At 60.7% G+C, this 18,734-nt stretch overlaps 2 protein-coding genes across 6 annotated transcripts; both read left to right on the top strand.

Moving 5' to 3' along the window:
- The first annotated feature begins 2,954 nt into the window (after positions 1-2,954).
- Positions 2,955-13,039, top strand: C16H17orf99 (chromosome 16 C17orf99 homolog). Of its 4 annotated transcripts, none has more exons than XM_059379490.1 (6): positions 2,955-3,079; positions 3,492-3,524; positions 9,081-9,257; positions 10,495-10,764; positions 10,912-11,008; positions 11,980-13,039. In XM_059379490.1, exons 1-6 carry the CDS (start codon positions 3,043-3,045, stop codon positions 11,984-11,986), a joined length of 621 nt encoding a protein of 206 aa, XP_059235473.1. In that variant the 5' UTR covers positions 2,955-3,042; the 3' UTR covers positions 11,987-13,039. The 4 variants fall into 4 exon arrangements, with proteins under 4 accessions (XP_059235473.1, XP_059235471.1, XP_059235474.1 ...); XM_059379488.1 differs by having other exon boundaries at positions 8,958-9,257; XM_059379491.1 differs by lacking the exons at positions 2,955-3,079; positions 3,492-3,524 and adding an exon at positions 3,533-3,622.
- Positions 13,040-13,110: 71 nt separating this feature from the next.
- Positions 13,111-17,086, top strand: SYNGR2 (synaptogyrin 2). 2 transcript variants are annotated; one of them, XM_059379493.1, is made up of 4 exons: positions 13,116-13,277; positions 15,110-15,347; positions 15,765-15,904; positions 15,994-17,086. In XM_059379493.1, the coding sequence occupies exons 1-4, from the start codon at positions 13,179-13,181 to the stop codon at positions 16,189-16,191; spliced, it is 675 nt and encodes a 224-aa protein (XP_059235476.1). In that variant the 5' UTR covers positions 13,116-13,178; the 3' UTR covers positions 16,192-17,086. The 2 variants fall into 2 exon arrangements, with proteins under 2 accessions (XP_059235477.1, XP_059235476.1); XM_059379494.1 differs by lacking the exon at positions 15,765-15,904 and having other exon boundaries at positions 13,111-13,277.
- Positions 17,087-18,734: the final 1,648 nt, after the last annotated feature.

Here is an 18,734-nt window from a genome sequence, read left to right as displayed (position 1 = left end):
CGGTGGAGCAGACCGGCGCCGTGGATCTGCTGTGTTCTGAGGGCACATGGGCCCCCACAGCCTCCTGGGGCTCCTTCTCCACCTGTGAGATCCCTGAGCCCCACAAGCAGTGCTTGAGTCAACCAGCAGCAGAGCGGACCCCGGAATTTGGCTCCAGCATGCCCACGGCATGCCAGGAACGCCCCTGACCCTGACCCTGACCTTGACCCTGACCCTGGGGGCTTCCCTGAGTCTGCAGAACAGAGGGTCCAGGGCAGCCTCTTCCTGGCAGGATTCCTCACTATCTATTCTAACCCAGGACCCCACATCAACAAAGTGGGCCTCCTCAGGCACCCAGAAGCCCCTGCCTCTGCCGTGGTTCGCAGCCTTAGAGGACTGGCCCTGTGCCGAGGCTGCCGAGGTGCTCAGCCCAGGTGCGGCCAGCAGCCAGGCATCGGGACTCCCGGAAGCTGCCAGGTGACTCTCCCCGGCGGCCAGGGCTGAGAACACTGGCCTGAAGAGCTGTTGGGAGGGAGGCACAAGAGAAACCCCATGACATGCTCTCCAAGCCTCTGTTTCCCCCAGGGGCCTGGCTCCTGGCGGGATTCCCAGTCCTTGAAGGCTTGGCCGGCTGGGCCTCTCCCACGGCTGTTCTCTCTCCCTCACCCCGTGTCACATGACCCTGTCTGCCTGTCAGCAACTGCCTGGTCTCGTTCCAGGGAAGCACACAGTGCAGTGGGCTCAGCTGGCCGAGGGCCACCGGCCTGTCCCGGGTGAAGGTGGCCCATACTTTTAGCAAGTGGCTTAGGGCCAGTGTGTGGCCCCCGCCTGCCGCAGTAGCAGGAGCTGGGAGCTTGGCAGAAATGCAGATTCTCAGGGCACCGTCCCCCCTCCCCCACCCCGACCTCCTGACACAGAAACTGTAGGGGTGAGGCCCAGCGCAGCAGACATTCACGGAGAACCAGCCAAGTGCAACACCAGGAGAGGACAAGCTTGAGGAAACCAAACTCCGGGCCTGTTTGCTCTGCTGAAACATGAGGCGGACACCATGCTCTTCTGAGCGGCTGCGGGGATTAAATGAGCAATTACATGTCAAGTGTCCGGACATGTGCCTTGAGTCATGAGGCTTGATTATGGCCTGACTCCGTACAATCCAGGTGACCAGGACCCTCGTGAGTCCTCTCCTACGTGCCGCCTGTGGAAGGAAGGAGCAGAATAGCCCAGAGGACCAGCCCCCTCTGTAAACATTCCAGGCTGACAGATGGCGCTGGGGCCGGTCCCATCCAAACCTGCGAGAGATGTCTCGAGCCCTCCCACCGCGCAAACCCCATCCCCTGGACACAACATGGAGGGGAAAAACACAAGTTTTTGGAGACGAACCGGGAGCAGCCTAGACGATCCCTCTGTCTTACAGCCCCAGTTCTTCGGGTTCCTGCCCGACCACTGCAGCAGAGCAAGGACAGACTTCCCGGGAGGGAGAGGACGGAGAGAATTTGGAGAGAATGCTCTCGCCCCCCACATGCACGGAGGTGGCCCTAGGGCGCACCCCCAGGCTGTGAACCTGGACTCTGGATGGCAAGTGACAGATGCTGATTCTTGCTTCCTGGGCAGACAGGGGACCAGCACGGGGACTGATAAATCTAATCCCCAGCCTAAATCTAATCCCCAGCCGAGCTCCGGGACGTCAGCCCCCAGGCTCCGGCTACCCCCTCACCCTGCTTCCCAACATCCCTGCCGCTGCCTCCATGTGAGTAGGTCAAGTGCTCGACAGGCTTCCCACCACGCCCAGAACTCTTGGGCCTCCTCGCCTTTCCCCGAGGAGGGCCAAGGGTACCCGAGGGCAAGGCTGCTCCTGCCTTCCTTGGGTCACTGTTCCTGCCTTCCTTGGGTCACTGCTGGGCTGTGCAGGGGGCAGGCATGAGGTCCACCAGGGAGTTCTGCAGGAGAGAACAGCCCCTACTGGAAGCAAACGGATCCCCAGGGGCGGCACATCTTACCCAAGGAAGGCAGCCCAGATGGGCGTTTCCCAGCACAAACTAAATAAACCAGTCTAGCAGCCCGGGGCTTGGCTTGGGAGGAGCCCAGCTTGCCTGGGGCAGGCTGGAGCCAGGGGTCAGCTGCAGGGCTGGCTGGGTCCTGGCCCACACCTCACCTGCTCCCTCCATTCTCTCTGAGCTCCAAGCTGCCCTGAGCCCCCAGCCCCGAGGGGGCGCGTCCTGGTCCAGCCTTAGTGTTCCCAGAGGTTCCCTGGCTCACCCCCCCGCCTCCCTCTACCTGGATCCAGTGGGCTCTGTTGCAGACTGCCAAAAAGGCCACGCCACCCATGTGATGTGGTCTGGCCTCCTCTGGTCTCGATAGCACTGGGTCCAGATCCCGGGGAATGACCGCCGTCCATGGGCAGGAGGTAAAACCCTTCCCCGCTCTGAGCTGGCCCACTGCAACACACTCCTGGGGGGGACCAGGGGCCCATCTGGTCTGAGCTTTAGTTTGGGGGCTGAGCCCAGTGTCAGCCACCCAGCTGGTGCCCACCAGGTGGTCACTAAGGAACCAGCATGAGATGGGCCCAGGCGGCCTCTCCTGCCTGTCTCTCTAACGGGCCCAGCCCCCCAGGTCTCCTGTCTGTGTCAGACTCTCCTGGGGGAGTTTGGGAAGGACCTTCGTAATAACGGCCCATCCTGATAATCCAGAATAAGGACCTCATCTCAGATCAGAAGATTAGCAACCTTACTACCGGTACCCTCTCGACGTAACGTTACATATTCCAAGGCTTAGGGGTGCACATCTTCCCCCCAAAAACAAGCCAGGCTTCTACAGTTCAGCCGGGATGGCCGAGTGTTAGCCCCCAGTTTGGCTTCGAGGCCCAGGGGCCTCCCAATCCCCCCAGAGAGCGTGGAGGCCTAGCTGTTCTGGGCCCAGCCCTGGCTGCTGAGGCATTGGGGGGCTGTGGCCTCTGGGTTATCTGCCTGCTGCAGGCACCCACCCCAGGAGTGTCCAGGGGCCCCAGAGTGGAGGTGGCCCTGCTGACGGAGCTCTTGCCAGCCTGAGCAGGGCCCTTACCCCGGCATGTGGCTCCTTCTGCTGCTGTGCTGGGCCGTGATGGGTGAGCTCATGGGGACACCGTCGGGGGCAGAAGGGACTACTGCCAGGGCCTTGGGGAGGCAGGCTGAGGGTGCAGGGGTGCCAGGGAGCGCAGGAGAGGGACCCGGAGGCACGGATGCTTCCAGGAGCCTGAGGACAGCAGGGGAAAGCTGTGGGCTTGAGTCTCAGACCAGCCTCTCACTGCACAGCGTGGCCTGGTGGCTGGGTCCCTGAGCTGGACGCACTGTTTACTCAGCCAGCAAACGGCTGATGATTCTGAGTGTTGCGCCCTCGAAAGAGCTTCTGGGAGCGAAGGCGCTTCTGGAGTCCTGGGCCTCCCTTCCGGCCTTGGCAGGAGGCTCTCTGGGTGGTGTCGCGTCCCCCCTCCACCCGGGGCTCCCTGCTTACTACCTCCGCACCCTCCCTTTTTCCAGTCACCAGCAGCTTCTCCGTGGAGCCAGAGGTAGGTGAGTAGCCCAGCACGCTTGAGGGAGACGCTGGATGCCGTGGTGGGTGCCGTGGTGGGTGTCGTGGTGGGTGCCGTGGCTAGCGGAGATTGCTGACGGTGAGCGGGTGTCTGGTGGTGGATAGATGGAGAGTTCTGGAACTTGGCCTCAAGCCCTGCAGGGCCCTGGAGAGCATGGAGAGGAGTAGGGGGTGAACAGGCCAGTGGGGGACCTCCAGGGCACTTGGGGCAAGGAAAGAGCTGGCTTCCGGTTGGGCTACGGAGCTGGGAGGGAAGGGGAGCAGAGGGCGTGTCCCTGGGCAGGTGCACCCCAGTCCTTCTACTACAGGTCCGCTCTGGAGCGATCGGGTAGGTGGGTGTGATCCCAGTGAGGGCTGGGGCGCCCAGGGCGGGGCACTCAGGCTGAGGAAGTCCAGGCTCCCTCCCCAACCCCCCAGGTCTGGCCAAGGAAGTCTGACTGACTCTCCCAGGCAGCCAGAGGGCAAGGGACCCCCTTCTCCACCAGGGGGTGATATAGAGCCAAGGGGAGGGGCCTCTCCTGGTCCCGCCCCGGTGCTGGCCTCCCCACCTTCCTTTTCCAGCTCTGCCCCCACCCACCCTATTTCTAGTCCTGTGACCCTTAAGGTCAGGGTGGTGGGTCACCTCCTCCTCTGACCAGGCTGGGGGTGGTGTTCCTGCCCAACTTGTCTCCACCATCACCTCGCTCTGGTCACGGGGTCGCAGAGCTGGCATCTGTCTCTCTTCCCCTGAAGGGTGGGTCCCCCTTGAAGGCGGCACAAGCAGAAAGATCATTTCCTCATTTGCTTTAAAAACAAACACGTCAGTTCTGGTGTTTCTGCTAAAAAGAGAGCGGTTGAGGTGGCGCACGTTTGCGTCCCCGTTTCGGGAAGTACCTGGTCAGGGCTGGTGCCCCCCTGCCCACCCCCCCTCGGCCCCTGACTTCTGCTCAGACTCTTGCCCAACAAGCCTTGCTAACTCCACGCCGGAGAGGCCCGCTGGGATATCATTCATTCATTCGGCAGAGACCGTAGGAGCCCCTGCTTGGTGCCAGGCACTGTTCTAGACCCCAAGGTGGGTCCACAAGGTGCACAAAAAAACAAAGATCCCCCCCCCCCACCCCCTCCTGTAGCTTACATTCCGGTGGGAGCAGGGCAGGGTGCAGAGGACAGAAGGTAGTGACTAGAAGCACCTTCTACTGTGTGCTGGAACCCAGTAAATGCTGGAGAGAAGCAAGCAGGGGAGAGGGGGGGGCGGGGAGCACGGGGCTGGGGACTGGGGGTGGAATCCCAGGGAGCTATCAGGCGGTTCCTGGGATCCAGAGGAGAGATTCGGTGATGGCCAGAGCCCCCGGGGAAGTGATCAAGATGGATTCTGAAGGTCAGGCCAGCAGCGCGTGGGGAGAGGGTGGCGATGGGATGCGAAAGACGGAACCGGAGAAGGGGATCCCAAAGTTTTTTGCCCGAGTAGCTCGAAGGATTGACCAAATAAAGTGCAGCCAGACCTTAAAACATGACTCCGCTAAACGCGGGAGCGAGCAGTGGGGCGATCTCTGTCGGGTGTGAAATCCCCGGGGACTGCGGACTGCGGCTGGTGTGGTATTGGGAGTGGTGGGAACCTGGAGCGGGAATGTTCAAGGAATGGTGGGTGTTGCTAGGCAACTAACAACCCAGAGGAGCAGGGTAGAAAAGGTCCGAAGATATGGGGTTCCAGGCTGGTGTTTGGGAAGGAGAGCAGGAGAATAGTCCAGACCTGCCAGGAGAATGTCTGCCCCTGTCCTCCAGGTCAGTGCTGGGGAGGCTGTGGGGACCCCACCACCCAGAACAACCACGGGGCAGGCCCTGCTCTGGGAGGGGAGGCTGGGTCCCCTGGGCATCGGTGAGGTGTCGGGGTCCCAGCGGAGCCTCCATTCCAGAGGGCTCCGCGGGAGGAGGCCAGGATCGGGGAAGGTAGGGGTGAAGGGGGACGGGCAGAGCCTCCTAAGGGGCAGGGAGGGTGGCCTGGGGCCCTGGGGCTGCCGTGGACGCAGGACAGTGTCCTCAGTCGGAGGGGGGATCTCTGGATGAAGCAGGGATTCAAGCTCGACCGGACTCCCGAGAGCGGGCAGAGGGACCTTGACGGACGGGCCTCCGGTCCTCCGAGTATCCTAAAACCTGTGCGGAGTTTCTCGGCGACAACGTCCTAGAACCCCTCAGAGGGGGTGCTGTTGTAACTTCCTGGGCTGCCCTAAAGAATTACCACACACCGGGTGGTTTAAAACAACAGCCAGTCGCACTCTCCTGGTTCTGGAGGCTAAAGGACCGAGGCAGGGGTGCGGCAGGGAGGGGCTGACCCAGGCCTCCTCTCTCCTGTCTGCTGGGGGCTCCTGGCAGTCCTTGGTGTTCGTGGCTGGGGACAGCATCCCTCCAGCCTCTGCCTGCCTCTTCCCATGGCCTCTCCCTGTGTGTGCGGGTCTCTGTCTCTCCTCTCACGAGGGCCACGTTCATCCACTGTGGGCCCCTGGACAGCGTCTGGAAAGACCTTGTTTCCAAATAAGGCCCATTCATGGGACCCGGGGGATGCGGCTTGACCACATCTTTCTTGGAAGACCCAATTCAACCCTCAGCACGTGGGCTGCTTGTTCAAAATCAAATCCCTAGACACCCACACCTGCCCAATTTAGGTCTAATACATCGGATCTCTAGGGTTGGGACTCAAATCTCCAACCTCTGGTTATCACAGACACAAGTCTGGAGAGAGGCAGGGGCGACCCTGAAGGGCCTCTGGGCCAGGGTGGCGGCAGCCCTGTGGTCCCCCCATTCACCCAAGGGGCTTCCTTCTCCCCTTAGCAGCAGAAGGCGGCTCTGCGCGGCCACCCACCCACCCAGCCTGGCTCGGCTCGGCTTCAGGTGTGAGCGTGGGCCTGTCGCTGCATCGCACGGAGTGCACTGTCCCACTCTCCAGTGCCCTGACGCACTTGATGAAGTTTTAATTGAATGCCGGACCTCTCCCTCTTGCTGGGTTAAATGCATAAATGGAACGGTCAACAGACAAAGACCACACGGGTCTGGTTAGAGCAGAAAGTGAATGGCCCCCTTGCCTAGCGCAGCCAAAAGTGACTCTGGTCTGTGAGTTTATGTAAATCAAGTTTCTATTACTGGCCCTCGAAATGGAAACCAAGGTGGCCCAGGCTTTTCTTGCAGCTTGTATTAGTCGTTTCCTCCACGAAGAGAGCGAAGAAAGTGTCATCACAATGAACCCCCTGAGCCCCCGTTTCCCCGTGTGGAGGGAGATTCGGGCCCCAAGAGCATCTGGGCAGCCAGGAGCTGGCCCTTTGGCCCCGGGGTGTGCCCAGAGCTGTTGGTGTCTGTGCAGCGTGGGCAGGCCTAGAAATCTGTTCTGGAAGGTTCCTGAAGGTTGTCAAGACCACGGTTTCTCAACCTCGACTCTCCTGACATTGGAACTGGATGGTTCCGTTATGGGGGTCGTCGTGGGTCTTGTTGGAGGTTTTAGTGACCTTCCTGGCCTCCCCCTACTAGATGCCAGGAGCGCCCCCGCCCCCCACCATTCATGGCAACCAAAAATGTCTCCAGGCACAAAGGTCCCCTAGAAGGCAAACTAAAACCGACCGGAGCAGAGAACCATGTCTAGAAAGAAATAACGCTTCGTGGTCAGAAACTTTAGGATTCCAGGAAAGGTCTCTGAAGCAAGCACATTCTAGCAGGTTCCGGTTCTCTGCTTGGTGAGTAGTTATCTGATGGCAGCGTGGCTCCCAGAGCCGGGGCGCCCGCCCAGCGGGGCAAGGGTGATGCGCGAGGCTCGTGATATTTCGGTTTCGTCAACCCTTTCCTCTACACACACACACACACACACACACACACACACACACACTCCCGCCCCCGAGGCTGCCCTACACACTCTCCTCCCACAGGCGCAGAATGCTGCAGGCAACGCGGCCTCCCTCCTGCGCCCGCACTGACAGGCAGCTTTGTTCCCTCCCGACCTCTGTCTGGAAGAATTCAGTATGGGCAGCAAGAGGGCCAGTGGGAAGCGCTTAGAAATGTTTTCTGCATCAGATCAACTCCAGCATCTGCCTGCAAAACAGGGCAGTTACTCCCAAGCAGAGAGGCAGTCTTGATGGAGAAACGCAGGTTGCCGCTGGAGAGCAGGTCTGGCCCCCATGTCCCCGTGTCCCCGTGTCCCCAGGAGCTCCGGCATCCGGTCCTACCGCGCCCCCCACTCCCCACCCAGTGCTGCCAGCATCGCCTCCTTCAGCGGCCTCCCTGCTCTCTGGAAATCCTGCTTTCCCAAGTGGCCTTTCTCTCTGGCTCAGCTCGCGCCTGTGGATCTGAGTCTACTCTCTACCCCCTCCTTCTGACTGTCCCTTTAAACCACATGTTGACACCTCTGGGCACAGGGCCCTGGCCAGCTCCCCTGTATCCCAGGTGCCCTGCTGGGTCTGGAAGGAGCAGGAAGCCTCTGACACTGGAGGGCATCCGGCGCACCCCAACCCGAGACTAACTGCCTGCTCCTGGGAGGGGGCCGTTCAGTCCACAAGCAATAGAGTCCTGCTCTCCTGCTTGGGCAGGAAGGACTCCGGTGCCCGTCCCCTGCCACTTACAGTCGACCAACCTGTAGCATCTAGAAGTTGAATTCAGTGTCGGCTATCCAGACCCGTGTCCCAGACTTCTCCATGCTTCCTACCCGTGTCCTGATGTCATTTTTGTAGGAAATTCATTTTTGTAGGGCAAAAAGTCTAAAACCCCAGAGGTAGACTTTTATCCAGGAGGGCTTTCTTTCCTTCCTTTTTAAAATTGGGGCGAAATTCACATAACACAAAATTAACCATTTTAAAGTGACGGTTCATTAACGTTTAGTGCGCTCACCATGTTGTGCAAACGTCATCCCGCCTAGTTCCAAAACATTTCCATCACCCCAAAAGGAAAGCCCCGACCCACGAGCAGTCACTCCCCATCTGCCCCTCTCCCAACCCCTGCCAACAGGGCACTCTGCTTCTGTCTCGGGATTTTCCTATTCTGGACATTTCCCATGAACGGAATCGAAGATAGGTTGCCTCCTGGGTCTGACTTCTCTCACTCCACGTGATGTTTCTAAGGCTCGTCCGGGCCGCAGCATGGGTGAGAACCTCGCTCCTTTTCGCGGGTGAGGACTAGGCTATGGTGTGGCCAGACCCCGTCTCCCTTACCCACTCATCCGTGGACGGACGCTGGCTTCGTCCGCCTTCTGGCTGTCATTAGTAGTGCGGCCGTGAGCCCGCGTGGACACGTAGCCATTGAAGCCCCCGTTTTCCATCCTTCGGATAGTTATCTAGAAGTGGGATTTGCTAGGTCACATGATAACTTTTTAACTTTTTGAGGAACTGCAAAACCAGCATTTTCTTAAGGTGTTTGATCAATGTTGGTTTCCTTCTTCGGCCTGGGACCCTTTGACCTGCCAGAAGTCACCCATGAGACCTTCATTGCCTACAAAGTCCTGGAGGTTTTCCCCAGAGGCCGCAGGGTGGTCATAACGTGCCACTCACCCCAGGCACCCCCGCCCGTCACCTACTCCCTCTGGGCAGGCCAGGGCACTGAGGTCGCCAAGAAGATGGTGAAGACCGGAGACCCGGCCTCCTTCAGCATCAACATCACGCTCAAGTCCAGGCCAGACCTGCTCACGTACTCCTGCCAGGCGGCCTCCCCCGAGGGCACGCACTCAGCCAGCACCAAGCTGCAGATGTACTGGGAGCTGTGGACCAGTGAGTGCACTTGGGGGGCTGGCGGTGGGGCAGGGTCTGGGCTAGAAGCCAGGAGGCAGGGACAGGACAGGTTGCTCACCTCCAAGGCCACTCTGGGTCCCTTAGACCTGCATCCAGAACAGTGCAGCTCCTGGCTGGGCCCCAGGGCACCATCTCCCAGCAGGGGCCCTTGGGGAGTGTCAAAGTGACCGTCTGGGGCCCCATCGGTTGAGCTCTGGCCTCATGCTGATAAAGTAGGCACCTTCGTGTTTTATCTAGTTCAATCCTCACAGCAACTGGCGAGTGGGGTTCGTGGTTCCTGGCCTATGTAAAGCCCTTGGTGATTAAGAATGTCACCCCAGGCCAGTGGCAAAGGCTGGTTTCAAACCCCCACTCTGTTCAGCTCTAAAATCTGTATTCATCCCACTTCTGGTGGGACATCCCTCCTGGTGGGAGGCACAGGCTGTAGTTGGTGGGGAGGAGGAGACTGGAGGGTGTTGCCCAGGCCAGTGGTGGCCCCCGGGGGCTCCCTGACCTCCTCCCTGAGAGGAGCCAGCCTGGTGTAGGAGGGCTCAGGGCCTGGAGGCTTATGGTCAAGATTCAAGTCTCCACACTTAGCAGGCGGTGGGTCTTGGGCAAGTCAGTCAACTTCTGTCCGGCCTGGTTGTTTCATCTGCAAAACAAAAATAGTAATAGTTCCTAGCCCAGGAGGGCAGGAGGGATTCAGCAGAAGCTTCTAGTAGGTGGTCAGTATGCCACAAGGGGTGGTGGTTGTTACTCATCTGTAAGTCTGTTTATAGCATTAGGCTGAAGGCCCCGGGGGTTTCTAGAATCTAGACTCTTAGAAGTGACAGTTTCTGCTCGGAAGGAACTCTTCTAGTAAAAGAGCCAAGACTGAAAGAATATAAATAGGGCTGCCAGATAAATTTTGCACAGGACAGAGTTAGTCATACTAAAAAGTTTTTCATTATTCACCTGAAATTCAAATTTAACTAGGGATCCTGTATGTATTTTTAGTCAGTAAGCCCAACAACCCAGAATATGCCAAACGCGAAATTGTGTAGTATACACTGCAAGTAGAGTAGAAGCTCAGACACGAGAGACGGAGGGAGTAATCCGGAAGGCTGCCTGGAGGAGGGAGCAATAACAGTTAGGCCTCCAAGCTCAGGAGGCATTCCATAACAAGGGAATTTGCTGGGGAGAGGGTGCGAAAGTCACCCAGCCATGCCTATGCTAACTAACGTCTTCCGCCTTCCAGAGCCCGTGTCCCAGCTGCAAGCTAACTTCACCTTGCTGGACAGAGGGTCGGGCCCCAGGGTAGAGATTTCCTGCCAGGTGTCCTCGGGCAGCCCACCCATCACCTACAGCCTGGTCGGGAAGGATGGGACCGTCCACACGCAGCAGAGGCCGAACTATGGTCAGCCGGCCAAGTTCACCTTCACCCTTACCAACAAGTCCACCAGGCTCCAGTGCCAGGCTGAAAATGACATCAGTGTCCAGTTCAGCCCCTTCAAGCTGGTGCCCCCAGGTGAGAGAACCCCTTGGTTCCCAGACGGGCCGCTGGCACTTCCTGGTAGGGCCACCACGGGGGTGAAAGAGCTCCGCCTTGCCACGGCCAAGAGCAAGGAAGGGCACTGGGAAGGGGTGCTAGCTCCGCCGTCTGCCTCCCTCACAGGACAGCTGCCCCAGGGAGCCATCGTGGTGCTAGGGAGCAGCCTCATCTCCATTGCAGCTGTCACCTGCTGGTTGCTGGCCCAGGCCTGGTGGACCAGGTAGGAACTGGATGCAGGATGTGAGGGTCTGTGAGGACAGCTGGTGGCCTGTATGGGCCACCACCCGGAGTCCTGCTGGAGGCAGTGGGTGGGTGGGTTTGTAGGGCAGGGCCGCTGCCAGAGCAAACAAAGGGCCATGTGGCTCCTGCGTGTCTTGGAAAAGTTCATGGTGCCAAGTGCCTGCTGAGGTCTTGCACGTCCCTGGTTTTGTGTGACCCTGACCAACACCCCCAGCAGCCCTCGGATGGAGCCACCTGGTCTCTGGGTGGGGCGTTCACCTGTCTTCCTGATGGGTCTGAGGAGGGACAACAGGAGTGTGTCGATGATGCCCTCCAGGGACCAGGGCGGATCACGGGCTGCTGCTCTCCTTGGCAACTACATAGGCGGGTGACAGAGGCTTCCCGGCTGGTGACAAGAGGCAGGTCCAGACCTCCTGGGGTCCCCTCTCCAAGGCTCTCACTTCACTGACTTGTAAAGTGACTAGGGTCTTTGTGTCATCGGTCCCCCCTCCAGCTGTCACCTGTGCCCCGTGAACTTCTCACGTCCTGGGCCTCTAGGACACTGCCATCTCCTGGTTGCCTTCCTCCCTCCCTGGCCAGGCTTCTCAGTGGCCATTGTCTGTCCTTGATACTCCCCTTGCCCACCTCTGGGTCCCTCTTTCCCGACTCTGTCCCTTCCAGAGGCCAGATTCGTGGGAGAGCCTTGCCACCTCTCTGAGCCTCTGTGTTCCCTTCTATAAAATGGGATATAGAGACTGGGCTCTCACCGGCCATGTGACCAGGGGCCAGTGCTTGTCCTCTTGGTGATTCAGTTCCCTGCCCCTTCATTTAGTGGGGTGACTAACCCTTACACCCCTTCTGCTGCCCAGGGCGCTGATGCACTTGACACCATAAAACTCCCAGAGGCCTTGCGAGGGGGTGGCTGAGAGGTGTGTTTGCCTAACCTGAAATCTTAACTCCTCTGTCATCAAGGTTGTGACCAGAAGAGGCAAGCTTGACAGAGTCCCCTCCGGAGGGCCCCGGTCTTCATCCACGATGGAAGGACCCACCACTTGAATGAAGAAAAAGCCCGCCTGCCCTGGTTCTGATGACACCCACACGGTGTTAGGCTGAGGATTTTCGGATGGAGTGGGCTGTGATGCAAGGGGCCGGTCCATAGGAAGTGGGGGAGCTCTGTGTGTCCCCGTCCTCACCCCTAAGCTGCTTGTCACCATCCACGCCGGTGTGGAGAGAAAGTAGCGTACACTGGGAAAAGTCCCGGCTGCACCAACCCACCTCCCCCATAGTTGTTCCCCTCGTCCCTGGAGTGGCAGCCCACTCCCGGTGACCTAGCTGTCTGGCCCCGCCTCCTCACCTGGGAGGACTCTGAGCCCTTCTCCCCCACCCCAGCACCCCTGCATTAATCCTCGCCTGCCAACTGGCAAAAAGTGTCTGGAGTTCCTCCCTGCCAGTCGGCTTGTGACTGGGAAACGCAGCCTCACCCCACCCCCACTCAGCCTTCTTGGTTTCGATGCTCTAAATCATTGGGGGGTGGGGGTGGGGGAGGAGAACTGGATTAAACCCTGAGCTCTGCCTGTCACCCTGGAAACTTGGGCGTGGAAGTCTGAAGCCATACATACTTGGGGTCTGGTCCAGCCAGGGAAGATTTAGGGGGGGAGGGGGCCGGCTCAACGCCACCCCAGGCTTAGCTCCGCAGAGAAGCAAAGAGTGACAGGCCGGTCGGGGAGCGCGTCCAGGCTGTGGCCTGGGGTTTTGGACGCAATGGGGAGAGAAGACCGGTGCCTACGAGCCTGGGTCCTGGGCAGGTGAGGCCCGGACAGGCACCCGGTGAGCTTCCCGAGAAGAAGGCGGGACGGCAGGGCCAAAGTGTAGGTGGGGCAGACGGGCGGGCCCTCCGTGCCTCCCCCTCTTCCCCGGCACGCTGGGGCCCCTTTCTGGGAGCTGGGGGACGGGGCCCCGGCCTCGAGGTGGGCTAGACGGCCGTCCGCCCCCGGAACGCAGGCCCCGCCCGCTCTACTCGCCCCTGGCGGCGAGCCGCACTTTGCCCTCGGTCCCTGGGGCCGCGCTGGCCACGCCCCGGGGGCGGGGCCGGGGCGGGGAGGCGGCTGGGTCCTTGGCGGTCCGCGGCGGCGGTGGTGGCGGCGGGGCGACGGCGGTGGGGCGACGGCGACATGGAGAGCGGGGCCTACGGCGCGGCCAAGGCCGGCGGCTCCTTCGACCTGCGGCGCTTCCTGACGCAGCCGCAGGTGGTGACGCGCGTCGTGTGCCTGGTGAGCCGCGCGCGGGGCCGGGGGACCGGACTGAGCCGCGGAGCCCGGGCGGGGGAGGGGGTGGCCGCGAGCCTGCGAGCGCGACAGGTGGCGGCGGCCGAGGCCGGGACCGTGCGGGTGGCGCGAGTGGGGCCGGCGAGAGGGCCCGGGCCCCGTCGGCTCCCACCCACCGGCCCCAGCTTCCCCCGCCTTTCCCCGGTCCCCGCTGCCCCCCACCGGCCGGGTCCGGTCGCGGGGTGGCCCGGAGGCACCGCGGGGAGCAGGCCTGTCGCCCTGCTGGCGGTGGGAGGAGCTTGGGGCCGCTCCAGGACAGGTGGCCGGCGTGCTGGGACTCCGTGCTGGGGGAATTCTCCGGGACGGAGCTTTCCCAAGCCACGTCGGGTACGGGAGCAGTGCGGCTCCCTGAAACAGCATTCCCCCTCCACTCTGGAGCAGGCCGCGCGCGGGTCGGCTTCCCCACCCAAGATCAGGTCACCCCAGGATGTACCCTTCCCTGTGAGGTAGGAAAGGCTTCCAGGACGGGGGCGCAGTGGGATGGGGTGGGGGAGAGGGGTGGGGGGAGGTCACAGGCTCTTGGACAAGCAGCGCCCAAAGTTGGACAAGTTGTTAGAGTGGGCACGAAGTGCCCTCGTCATGCCTTCCTGGGACTGGAGCCTAACGAGGGACCTTAGTGGCACCCATGCCCCCTCCCTGCCCGATTGCGGGGTCTGCCCCAAGGGCCAGATGCCCCGTGTGTCGGGATGGCTGTGCCAGGAGTGGGGCCTGGCACGCTGCTCCCAGCATCCCGGAGTTCCGGCTTCATCTCCAGCTGGGGGCGGGGCTTGTGACTGGTGGCCGCAGAGCCTACTGACAGGGCCTTGTTCGGGCAGGGCCGGGCGGGGGAGAGGCCTGGGCCCCTCCCACTGAGAGCCAGGTGTGCAGACCGCCCTGCATCCTTGCATCTGCTGGCATGGGGTGGTGGCCTTGAAGTTTAGGGAGGCCATAAGGTGACATGAGGCTATTCCCAAGAGCCTAGAGCCGCTCCCTTGTCCCCCCAACTAGGACCTGCAGGGTTCCAAGTGTAGAACCGTGTCCACAAGGCTTGCCAGTCGGACTAGCCTGGGGTGCCCTGTGCAGCCCGGACTCCCTTACGGACAGGAAGCAGGTTGGGGTTCCCTCAAAGGCGAGAGACGCGATACCACAGAGGCCAGCCGTCCTCGCAGGAAGACGGTTCGCTCAACTGGGGAGGCCAGGCTGGAGCGGGAAAGCGTTGGAGGAGGCACCAAGAAGTGGGAGTCTGGGGGTATGGGCTTCTGCTCAGAGCATGCTGGCGGGCCTTTCCTGAGACCGTGCGGCTGGTGGGGGGGTGTTCTCCATCACCCAGGTGTTCAGGCAGAAGACAATCTAGACAGGGCGCTAGGCAGGTGACTCGGGCAGAAGATGGTCTGAGGGTGGGGCTCCAAGCCTGCGTTTCTGTGACTTTGTGGCCTGTCTCCTGCTGAGCCACGGTGACCCCTCCTGGCAGACAGCCCGAGGCCGGGCAGTCCCCTCTCAGGAGATCCCCGTCTCTTCCCCACCAGGACCCAGTCCAGGAATCCCCAGCCCTGCCCCCGCTGATGGCGGCTTTGCTGGTATCTGCCGGTGCCCTGGGGAAGGGAGTAGGGAGAAGTGGGGATTGTGCACCGGGAGGCGACTTGCTTACTGGCTCCCGACCCAAGTTCGGAAGGGGCCGCAGCGCCAGACCCCTGCCCAGAGGAGAAAAGCAGCAGTGAGAGAGCCCAGGGTCCCCATCATGCGTGCCCCGCTCTGGGTTGTCTGGCGACCACTCAGCTCACCCCCACCTGTCTGCTCAGGTCTTTGCCTTGATCGTGTTCTCGTGCATTTTCGGCGAGGGATACAGCAACACCCACCAGTCCAGACAGCAGTACTGCATTTTCAACCACAACCAGGACGCGTGCGGCTACGGCAGCGCCATCGGGGTGCTGGCCTTCCTGGCCTCGGCCTTCTTCTTGGTGGTTGATGCCTACTTTCCCCAGATCAGCAACGCCACCGACCGCAAATACCTGGTCATCGGCGACCTGCTCTTCTCAGGTACCTGCTAGCGGCACCCCCACTCTATTTGGGGAGGTTAATAGGAGCAGCCAGTGTTCCCCAAAGCCCTGGAGCTCTGGGACTGCAGGGCCTCGGCAAACAACCTGGTATGGGGGGCCGGAGCAGCCCGGGGTCCCTGCCCCACTCGAGGACACGGGCTTTTGCACAGGGATTTCTGTCGGTCTGCGGAAGCCCACCAGCGTCGAGCGACGGTCCCAGGGCTCTGGAGCCAGGCTCCCCGGTCCCCACCCTGGCTTCTGCATCAGCGGCCTTTGCACGCCTGGAAGCTTCTGGGAGATCCTTGCCCAGGGCCTCCTCTGCACCCCTCCCCCCGCCACAGGGGACCCCTCCTGGGTCACTGGACAGCCCCCCGCCCCCTCCACGTTGCTGACCCTGCTTTCCCGGCCTTCCTCCCAGCTCTCTGGACCTTCCTGTGGTTCGTTGGCTTCTGCTTCCTTACCAACCAGTGGGCAGCCACCAAGAAGGAAGATGTGCTGGTGGGGGCCGACTCGGCCCGGGCGGCCATCACCTTCAGCTTCTTCTCCATCTTCTCCTGGGTAGGTGGGCCGGGGCGGGTGAGGGCGGCAGTGCCTCAGGAGAAGGGTGGTGGAAGGCTGAGGAACCTGAAACTCGGGGCTCCCTGCAGGGTGTGCTAGCTTCCCTGGCCTACCAGCGCTACAAGGCCGGAGTGGACGACTTCATCCAGAACTACGTAGACCCCACTCCGGACCCCAGCACGGCCTACGCCTCCTACCCTGGAGCATCTGTAGACAACTACCAACAGCCACCCTTCACCCAGAACGCGGAGACCACTGAGGGCTACCAGCCGCCCCCTGTGTACTGAGCTGCTGCGGGGGATGGTAAGGGAGGCAGGAAAGGTGCTGGGGGAGGGGGCTGCCCCCTGGCCTGGACTCCTCCCAGGAGCCTTGCCTCCTGGAGCTGTGGCCCCCTCTCCCGTCCGGTGTGCCCATGGGAGCCACCGCACAACCTGGAGAGCCCCTGCTTTCCCCCTCCCCGGCTGCTGGTGCAGAGCCCCAGCCCCAAGTGCCTCTGCCCCAGGGGCTTCACCCACCACTCCTCGAGGGCATTTTCTAGAAAAGGGTTTTTAGCCAGATGTGTTTTGTTACTGCTTTTCATGCCCCCCAGCCACCTGAAAGAGCTGGACGGGCCCGACATGCCGTTTTGACAAGTGCCTTAGCTTCTCCCCAGCCCAGGCAGGCTCAGGTCCAGGCCATGGTGGCCATAGTGACTTGGGGTTCCGTGCCAAAGAGGAGGCTGCGAGCCTTCCCCCCGCTCTGCTGCTGGTGCAGGGCCGGGGCCCCTTTTCCCGCTCACTCAGGTTTGTTTCCCACCTCCTGGCACTGTCGTGCCCACAGCCCCCTGCCTGCTCTGGGAGCCGGCAGCCCCGGGCTCACTGCTGTTGTGTCTGCTTGCTCCTGGATCCGGGTCCCTTCGCTGTGCCTGTACCTCTGGGCGGATGCTGGTCTGCTCACTGCAGGGGCACCAGGTAGCACTCCCTTCTCCTTGTTCCTACCCCCTAGCAACAGGGAGGGGCTTTGCCTGATCGGAAACACCCAGCTTTATGTAAATATCCTGCCACTGTTAGGTGTGGGGTGCACCCACGGCCCCCCCAAACCCCGGCTGTTCTGAATGTATTAAGGAGCCTGGGGCTAAGACAACAGATTCTTGGTTTTAGTAGACGGATTCCAAGACAGAATAAATGTTTTTCTCGTTCATAATCTCCACTGTTATTCGTTGGACCTCAGCCTAGGGGTCCAAGAGAAGTTCCACTCTGGGGTGCACCCCAGGAGTGGGGTGCTTTATGAACTTGCATTTTGAATAGCCACAGCCCTCTGCCTTACGGGTATGCCTAGTGCACGCTTGCGCACACTCTTCTTGTCTGGGGTCTCATGCCTTACACTGCCCTCCGCAGCATCTTAAAATAGCAACTGTGCTCAGCCTGTAAACAAGACACTTTCTCTGGACTGCCTTGCCAAGGCCCTGCTGTGCCCTTGCTGGAGTTGGGGTTGGGGGGGCACCTGGGAGCTGCCCCACTGAATATCCCTTCCCTGGTAACTCTTTCCTTCCCAACCCCTCCTAGCAGAGTGAGGAGCCCCAGGCCTCCACTTCCTGTAGCCAGGGGTTAGCACCTCCAGAGCCCATCCTGGGCCGGCCTGCCCCGGGGGAGAAAGCCCATCTCTGGCAGGAGAGGTCAGGGTCCCTGAAGCATCTCATTCCCCTTTTGGAGCAGTGACAGTGGGGAATGTCAAAAGTGGACCTCTTAGTTTGGAAATCCTGAGTAGCAACTAATGTGGTTCTGTGAACGCCTGTCACCCAGAGCCAGTCATTAGCAAGCTGGAGTAGAACGAAGGGGAGAGGCAAGCCAGGGCAAGGAGGCTACCCCAGAACCCTGATTCCATCTGCACTGGAGTTGGGAGAGGGGCTCAGCCACCCCAGCGGATTCTTGCTTCCATGCAAGGCACTGACAGCCCATTTTACAAGGTGCAGCTGAGCTAGTCTTCTGGGCTCCTGAGCTATCAAATGTCTGTTTCACAAATAAAACCTGACCCCACAGCCCCAGCTGGCCCCAGGCCCCTCCGGCTACCCATTTTGTCCTGAAACCCATCCGGACAGAAGAGCAAGCAAATGTTCCTCCCAGAATGTGCTTCGTGGTCGCTTCTCAGTTAAAATGGTGTGGCGAAGAAACTAGAAGTGCTAGAAAAGGATCTGGAAGGAAATCCCCCCCTCCCCGCCCCGGCCCGGGCCCTGTGTCACGTCAGAGCTGTCTACAGTGAGACCTGGGGCATCCCAGGTTGTAAAAGACAAATGTGCTTCTGGGGCCCCTGGGTGGCTCCGCTAGTTAAGTGTCTGACTTCTGCTCAGGTCATGATGTCCGTGTCCTGGGACTGGGCTCCTGCTCAGCGGGGAATCTGCTTGTCCCGCTCCCCTCTGCCCTCCTCCCACTTGTGCTCTTTCTCAAAAATAAAATCTTAAAAAACCCCTCAAAAAACAGACACATGAGCTTTCACCAACCAGTAAATTTTAATATTAGTTATTAATTCACAGGCTACAACAGAATCCTAGATCCTAACCCTAGCCACCTCTGCCCCTAACACCTCCACATCCAGCTTTTTAAAAGAGAGGCCCCTGGGACCTGAGACCCATCGGGCTAAGGGTCTCCCGTGTGAGAGAAGCTGTAATTCCGGAGAAAATGATCACGGGGGTGCAGGCAGCAGGAGGACCCAAGTCCAGCCACCCTTGGGGGCCGAGAGTCCCAAGCAGAGACAGAAACCTCTGCGTGGGCCGAAGCTGGGTCTGCGCGGGAGGTACCGGCGCACGGACTTCCCAGTGAGAACAGAAACTCAACGGCGAAAGCCACAAGGGGGA

Source organism: Mustela nigripes, chromosome 16 (assembly GCF_022355385.1).
Source record: "Mustela nigripes isolate SB6536 chromosome 16, MUSNIG.SB6536, whole genome shotgun sequence".
In the NCBI taxonomy this organism is placed as follows: Eukaryota; Metazoa; Chordata; class Mammalia; order Carnivora; family Mustelidae; genus Mustela; species Mustela nigripes.
The sequence above is the reverse complement of the archived record's forward strand: the minus strand, read 5'-3'. Positions and strand labels throughout refer to the sequence as shown.